Below are 8,183 nucleotides of genomic sequence, written 5' to 3'. Positions count from 1 at the left end.
TGAAATATATCAAAAACTTTAGGAGTCAGCTGTCCACGGTAGTCCTTAAGATATCAGCACAATAACACACTCAGCAAAATATCGTCTAATTATCTTTATTGATAAAATCACAGAAAATATTGAGATATTATTTTTTGTCAATATCGCAAACCCCTAGTACTGACAAAATGATTTGCAAAGGTCGCTTTGTCACACCCAGTGTAGACAGCCTCAAACTGTTGGTGTATTTCTGTCTTTTTTTTTTTTGGCTAGTAGAAGTTATGAATGGCCGGTAACTTAAAAATTGAGTAGCCAAATTGGCTGGTGAGTGAAAAAGTTAATTTCAATCCCTGGATGCAACAAATAAATACCTCAGTTTTTTAATTTTTTTACCACAGCTTTTGGTTTAGTTCTTTTTTTGCTATTTTGAACTTAAACCGCATAAACACATTTCATTACACCAAATACACAAAATAATGTTCTTTTTAGCAGCATCATATGACCCCTTTAAAAAAAGTAGTATTATTTTTTTTAGATTGGCCATTATTTAGTAGGGGTGTGACGAGATCTCGTGGCACAAGATCTCGCGAGAACGTGACTATATCCTCGCAAGACCTTTCAGATATATTTGCATTACACTGGCTCGTTCACCAATGGTGGCATGTAAGATATTTTGTGTTCACATCAGGCAAGTGGCTGCATGAATAGCGGGAAAATTACGCAGTTGTAGTCTTTATCCAGTCATAAAAACAGAAATCAGTTTAACGCGGAATGTCATGGAATTTGTCAAATGTTGAATGAATTAATCAAAAGTAGGTCATTACACTTAAATCAAATCACGATATGGACTAGCATCTGTAAATATTAAGCCACAAAATTGGATTTAAATATGAATCCTGCATGTTCTGCGTGTGTCTGTTAATGAATGACGCAGACGCGCGGTTTCATTTACTACACACACACTCGCGGTGATTTCAGCGTCTGCCGTCTCACTAAATGAGGACGTAAACACATGAACAACATCTCCAGAACTGCGTTTGATTTGAGTAAAACTAGTTTGATTTGAAGACATTGTGCCTATTGAACTATTTTTCAGTAGAATGTACATAGCCTACTACTACTACTAAAATTAAACAAACATTATTTTTTAAGGAATAATCACAAAACATTTCTTCAATGTTTTAATTTTAATAGTAAATCCCCTTTGTTTGCCAAAAAAATAGTTTGCTTAATCTTCAATAATTAAAAGATAAATGATAAATTAAATGAATGTTTTATGCCTTCATTTGATAACCAAAAAAATGTAAATAAAAAAAACCACACGGCTACTTTAAGAAAAACTAAATAAATAAATTAAGTTGTTTTATACATTCAAATAATTAGACATGATAAAACACAGAATTTGGTAACAATAAAAAAATATAAATAATATGGTGAGAAAAAATAAAACATTTCATAGGGCCCTAAACATGTATTTTTTGTTAAACTTTTAAAAAATTGATGTGAAAATGTATAAGTTTCATGATTTTAATTAATTAGACATGCTTTTTAATTAATACAATTTTATTTAACTATTAAAAAGGAGTCAAGAAAAATTAAAACGGAATTTAGAAACCCATTTAGGCCCTAACTATCCCTCAGCCTTGCCGCGCCCCTCAGTTTGGAACCACCGCTTTATTCTTTCAAATGGATACATTAATCGTGTTTATTATATATGTTTTTATTAAAGTGGAAATCAGTTTACTAAATAATGTAAACCTGACTGACTGCTTCACTTCCACTTTAAAAGGGATTATTTGTGTTTATTATTTATTTTTATTTATACTATTTATAATTTGTGTAATTACTTGCCTGTCAGTTGAGTTTGTGGCAAAACATTTAGCAGTGTTTACATGTTGTTTATTACTGCATACAATTTATTAAAATAGATGTTTAATTTCATGAAGTACGAGTTGATTTCAAAATGCACCTACATTTTTTGAATTTTGTGTTTTTCAGTTGAATAAAATACTATTTTTCCCTATATATTTCATCGAGGAATTCTTTAAAAAAAGTCAAATCTCGTCTCGTCCTCGTGAACCCAGTCTTGTGTCTCATCTCGTCTCGTTGGATAAGTGTCTCGTCACACCCCTACCAATCACAGACAAAAAAGTACCTACACAATGCCAGCAAGGATGCAAGCTTTTATGAAAGGCATAAGGCCATTGTTATGTGAATAAATACTATTTATTTGTTCGTTTCAGTTTGTTATTTGCCCAATAAATGACTAACTTTTTTAGGTTTAAACTATTTTTTGACAGATTCCTAAAATATGTGTTTTCTCTTTATGACAGGTGGTCTAATAAATTGTGAAGCACTGTATGATTTCATAGCATTCATTTGGCACGTTTGTTTGAAGGACATTGGGCAGAATGTGGTATAGTGTATTTTTTTGGTCAGTAAAATAAATGTAAAAAAAATTGGGCTTTTTATCCGATTAAATATTATTATACAGTGTATTGTTTACTGCATTGAGAGGTTTTTTACTTAAGAAAAACTGGCATATCACCTAATATATATCCAAATGAATCAAAATGAAAACCGAATCGAGCCAGCCCCAGTATGTGTGTGTCACTCACAATCTGCGCATGAGTTCAGACGGATACTGGTTCCGGGAGTCATGCGTGTCTGCGGGGTCACGACCTCTGGTCTCCATCATCAGCCGGTGCTCGATATAAACGTCCAAGGCATCCTTTGCCACAAGCTACAAAACGCACACACGAATATATCGATCAGCAGGCAATATTACTGATACACAGAATCTCAGCTGTGTGAGTGTTTATATCCTGTATGTACGCAAATTACGTTGCTCATTCTTATATCCACTTATATATCCAGCTATATATGAAGATCTGTGTGATAATGGTTTACATTTTTCAACAATCACAAAGCTGTGATTTGTTATGTAGCATATATCATTCTGTGAGTGAACGTGGATACAGCTGGATGTTATTTTTGTTTTGTTTTCTGACAGTGGTACACAGATCTATAATGTCTGCGGTCACCTCTCGCTCTCTGTACTCCGGCAGCAGCTCGTGAACCGCATCCGCGAACAGTCCGGCGTAACGCTTGCTGTTCTCACACACGCTCTCCACCAGCTCAGGGTCTTCCTCCGCCACATCATCCAGATCCAGCACCAGCGCCACCTGCTCGCGGTGCGCCAGGGACACCTGAAACACACACACAGGTGAGCGGGAGTCCGGCTCGAAGCTGCAGGAACGGAGCAGGCTGCAGATCTCACCAGCTGAGCGCCGTATTTGAACACCTTCTTCCCGGAGTCATCCTCACTGTAGAACTCCTGCAGGAAGCGCTTGCACTTCTCTGGAACACAGCCACAGCAGCAGAGCCGCGATCACACACAGATCTGACGACAGCACGGCTGTGTAAAGCCCCGTTCACACCGCAAGCGACTTTTTCACTGCTTGTTGCTTGTGGCTGGCAATTGAGGTCGCTAGTGGGCGTTCCCACTACTGGTTGCCTAGTTACCCCGTAACACTCCACTACAGCAGACGAGTCACGTGCTCTCCACTGACTTCACTCCTATTGGTTGTCGCTCGCGAAATTCGCTGCTTATTTGCATAAAGTTGAAGAATTCTGAACTTTTGTCGCTTGACTCGCCCACACTGAAGTAAAAAAATAAAACGGATTTCATAGGGCCCTAACTATCCCTCAGCCTTGCCGCGCCCCTCAGTTTGGAACCACCGCTTTATTCTTTCAAATGGATACATTAATCGTGTTTATTATATATTTGATTAAAGTGGAAATCAGTTTACTAAATAATGTGAACTTGACTGACTGCTTCACTTTCACTTTAAAGGTATATTTGTGTTGTTTATTATTTATTTTTATTTATACTATTTATAATTTTTGTGTAATTACTTGCCTGTCAGTTGAGTTTGTGGCAAAACATTTAGCAGTGTTTACATGTTGTTTATTACTGCATACAATTTATTAAAATAGATGTTTAATTTCATGAAGTACGAGTTGATTTCAAAATGCACCTACATTTTTTGAATTTTGTGTTTTTCAGTTGAATAAAATACTATTTTTCCCTATATATTTCATCGAGGAATTCTTTAAAAAAAGTCAAATCTCGTCTCGTCCTCGTGAACCCAGTCTTGTGTCTCATCTCGTCTCGTTGGATAAGTGTCTCGTCACACCCCTACCAATCACAGACAAAAAAGTACCTACACAATGCCAGCAAGGATGCAAGCTTTTATGAAAGGCATAAGGCCATTGTTATGTGAATAAATACTATTTATTTGTTCGTTTCAGTTTGTTATTTGCCCAATAAATGACTAACTTTTTTAGGTTTAAACTATTTTTTGACAGATTCCTAAAATATGTGTTTTCTCTTTATGACAGGTGGTCTAATAAATTGTGAAGCACTGTATGATTTCATAGCATTCATTTGGCACGTTTGTTTGAAGGACATTGGGCAGAATGTGGTATAGTGTATTTTTTTGGTCAGTAAAATAAATGTAAAAAAAATTGGGCTTTTTATCCGATTAAATATTATTATACAGTGTATTGTTTACTGCATTGAGAGGTTTTTTACTTAAGAAAAACTGGCATATCACCTAATATATATCCAAATGAATCAAAATGAAAACCGAATCGAGCCAGCCCCAGTATGTGTGTGTCACTCACAATCTGCGCATGAGTTCAGACGGATACTGGTTCCGGGAGTCATGCGTGTCTGCGGGGTCACTCTCCATCATCTCCATCATCAGCCGGTGCTCGATATAAACGTCCAAGGCATCCTTTGCCACAAGCTACAAACGAATATATCGAATATATCGATCAGCAGGCAATATTACTGATACACAGAATCTCAGCTGTGTGAGTGTTTATATCCTGTATGTACGCAAATTACGTTGCTCATTCTTATATCCACTTATATATCCAGCTATATATGAAGATCTGTGTGATAATGGTTTACATTTTTCAACAATCACAAAGCTGTGATTTGTTATGTAGCATATATCATTCTGTGAGTGAACGTGGATACAGCTGGATGTTATTTTTGTTTTGTTTTCTGACAGTGGTACACAGATCTATAATGTCTGCGGTCACCTCTCGCTCTCTGTACTCCGGCAGCAGCTCGTGAACCGCATCCGCGAACAGTCCGGCGTAACGCTTGCTGTTCTCACACACGCTCTCCACCAGCTCAGGGTCTTCCTCCGCCACATCATCCAGATCCAGCACCAGCGCCACCTGCTCGCGGTGCGCCAGGGACACCTGAAACACACACACAGGTGAGCGGGAGTCCGGCTCGAAGCTGCAGGAACGGAGCAGGCTGCAGATCTCACCAGCTGAGCGCCGTATTTGAACACCTTCTTCCCGGAGTCATCCTCACTGTAGAACTCCTGCAGGAAGCGCTTGCACTTCTCTGGAACACAGCCACAGCAGCAGAGCCGCGATCACACACAGATCTGACGACAGCACGGCTGTGTAAAGCCCCGTTCACACCGCAAGCGACTTTTTCACTGCTTGTTGCTTGTGGCTGGCAATTGAGGTCGCTAGTGGGCGTTCCCACTACTGGTTGCCTAGTTACCCCGTAACACTCCACTACAGCAGACGAGTCACGTGCTCTCCACTGACTTCACTCCTATTGGTTGTCGCTCGCGAAATTCGCTGCTTATTTGCATAAAGTTGAAGAATTCTGAACTTTTGTCGCTTGACTCGCCCACACTGAAGTCGCCAGCTCTCCGTTGAAAATGAGTGGGATTATGTCGCTGTGTCGCTGGCGGTGTGAACGGGGCTTCAATGCAGCAAGAGTTTCGCTCTCAGTCACGTGAGCGCGCGCGGAGGAAGCGTAAACAAACAAAACGCAGAAACAACAAAAAGCTGAAAACGTTCGCAGCAGATCACAATTAATAGCTCCTGCGACACTGTGCGTCCAGCGTTCACTAGCAGCTGTTCAGCAGAGAATAAACCTCAGAAGATAAACACAGTTAAACTATATGATCGACGCGTCAAACAGCCTCGTATCGAATCGGTGTCGCGTCGACTAACCTGATCGCGCGTCATCTCGCTGCACGGTTCGCGTTATAAATGACGCGCGTGTAACGCCACTCAATGGCGGCTGTTTTTGTAAACAAAGCAGCACATGGCTGTAGCCGCGCCGCTTCCGCGATCCCTCCTCGCTTCATCAACTAGTCCCGTCCGGACCGGTAACGCGACGCCTGACAACCGCTACGGAATAAACCGATCGGAATAAACAGAAACGCGTGATTCTTTTGTTGACGTTTTGTCTGAAAATGAGCACGTGCTCTCCGCGCGCCGCCGCTTTGTTCCGAAACTCCATCCGGGCACTTCAGCGCAAGCGCGCGCAGCTCCCGCGAGCAACAATAAAACTAATGTAAGAAACGCATCTAAAGTCACAGTAATAACGGAACAAACAGCACATATATCACACCGACTCCGAGTTCACACACCAAATATGATTCTTTTGCTTTGATCTAAGTTTCATTTGATGCGCATGGCCTCAGAAACACCCGCGAACCGCAGCTGAGAGTTCTTAAAACTAAAGTTCAGTGTGCGCTAGAAATTCACTTCCCAACTTACCCTTCTCCGCCATGTAATCCTTTGGTGCCATGTTTGTCGCGGAAGTGTGGAATAGTCACGTTTCTGAGGTAAATGTGTGAATATTTGACCTAGAAAGCGTTTTCCTGACTGAAGATGCAGCGCGGTCTGAAGAGCAGCTGCAAAAACTGGCGCGAGTCTGCTGCCGCTTTCCACCAATCAGAGCGAGTCTTCCAGTGCGCGAGGGCGGGGCTCTGCCTGTGGCGCGACAATCTTCCAAACGTGGTACGTCACGTGGGCAGATTAACCAATAACATCTGCCCTTTGAAACGGCGGCAAAACAATCCGGTTTATGACGTCTTGACAAAAGCGGCGACCAGCTTATAACTTCCGCCACGAGCGCGGAGCAGAACAGAACTTAATGCAACATATCTAATTAAAAGATAAAACAAACATCTGAAAGTGAGAAAAAAAAAAACCAGGACCCGATTATATGGGATCTAATCAAGTCAGATTCCCGCCTCGGATCTGACATTAATGCCACCGCCGCTCATTTCCACAATATATTTTGTGCATACTGTATTGTGTAATATATGGTATAGTATATTGTGCTCTATATTGTCTGCTGACAATTTATCAATGTGTGTTTAGCAACAAGGTGTTGGATTATGAAAAACACCTGCACTCTGGCTTTAAGTGTAAATGCAATTTTGCGCTAAATCTAAAATCTTCCAGGAAAAAAAAACTTATGAGAATGAGAAATAAATGTAAGTTATTTATTTAAACAAAGATCATAAACAAAACTGTTTCAACACTTCAACCAACATCATTTTTAACCATCATGAAAACAAACAGGTTATTTCTTGTGCTTTTCTCATTCAGATCAACATTGACTCAACTGAAGGTTTCACAGGATATTAAAAACAGCTGCAGTAACACAACATCCCATAATGCTCCACTGCTTCGGTGAAACACGAACGTGTCCTGGTCCTGGTTTCTCTCAAACAGATCCTCCAGGAAGCTGGCGGAGGAAGAGGAAGATGATGAAGAGGCTTTAACTCACCAAAGTGATGCCCAGCTCAGTCTTCATCATCGTAATCTTCAATTTCTGGCTCCTCCTCATCCTCTGAAGCATCTTCATGACCCAGTGATAGTCTGAACACACACACACACACACACACACACACAGTCTCGTGTGTTTTTAGCACCGCTCCTGCATGCGTTTCATTATGCCTGAGTTTGACCCTTCATTCTGATGCAGTGTTGCCTGTTACTATGATTTTTGAAAACATTGTTCTGCACACATGAATACCGTGAAACGGCAGAAGTGCAGATGAACACTCACGTGCTGAGATGAGACTGGATGCTCTGAGAGAACGGACTCTGCTGTCTGCTGCGAATCACACTGATTCAGTGTGTGTGTGTGTGTGTGAGAGTGAGTGTTTGTGTGTGAGTGAGTGTGTGTGCACTTGTTAAAATTACAAATGACTTGCTTCTTGCGTCAGACCAAGGCTGCATCTCATTGCTAGTTTTACTTGATCTTAGTGCTGCGTTCGACACTATAGATCATGACATACTCATAGATCGATTACAAAACTATACAGGTATTCAAGGGCAGGCTTTAAGATGGTTTAGAT

At 40.5% G+C, this 8,183-nt stretch overlaps 1 protein-coding gene across 1 annotated transcript in view; it reads right to left on the bottom strand.

Moving 5' to 3' along the window:
* Positions 1 to 6,809, bottom strand: part of LOC107704527 (DNA replication licensing factor mcm7-like) — a 17,419-nt gene extending 10,610 nt beyond the window's left edge. Inside the window, exons 1-4 of the mRNA XM_016507467.1 lie at positions 6,589 to 6,809; positions 5,331 to 5,410; positions 5,095 to 5,259; positions 2,598 to 2,722 (exon numbers count right to left, since the gene is read on the bottom strand). Of these exons, the coding sequence (XP_016362953.1) occupies positions 2,598 to 2,722; positions 5,095 to 5,259; positions 5,331 to 5,410; positions 6,589 to 6,619 (401 nt within the window). The 5' untranslated portion in view covers positions 6,620 to 6,809. The remainder of the gene's footprint in view (positions 1 to 2,597; positions 2,723 to 5,094; positions 5,260 to 5,330; positions 5,411 to 6,588) is intronic.
* Positions 6,810 to 8,183: the final 1,374 nt, after the last annotated feature.

Source organism: Sinocyclocheilus anshuiensis, unplaced genomic scaffold, assembly GCF_001515605.1.
Source record: "Sinocyclocheilus anshuiensis isolate Anshui unplaced genomic scaffold, SAMN03320099.WGS_v1.1 scaffold2026, whole genome shotgun sequence".
Classification (NCBI taxonomy): domain Eukaryota; kingdom Metazoa; phylum Chordata; class Actinopteri; order Cypriniformes; family Cyprinidae; genus Sinocyclocheilus; species Sinocyclocheilus anshuiensis.
Note: the sequence above shows the minus strand (reverse complement) of the source record. Positions and strands in the feature narration are given on the sequence as shown.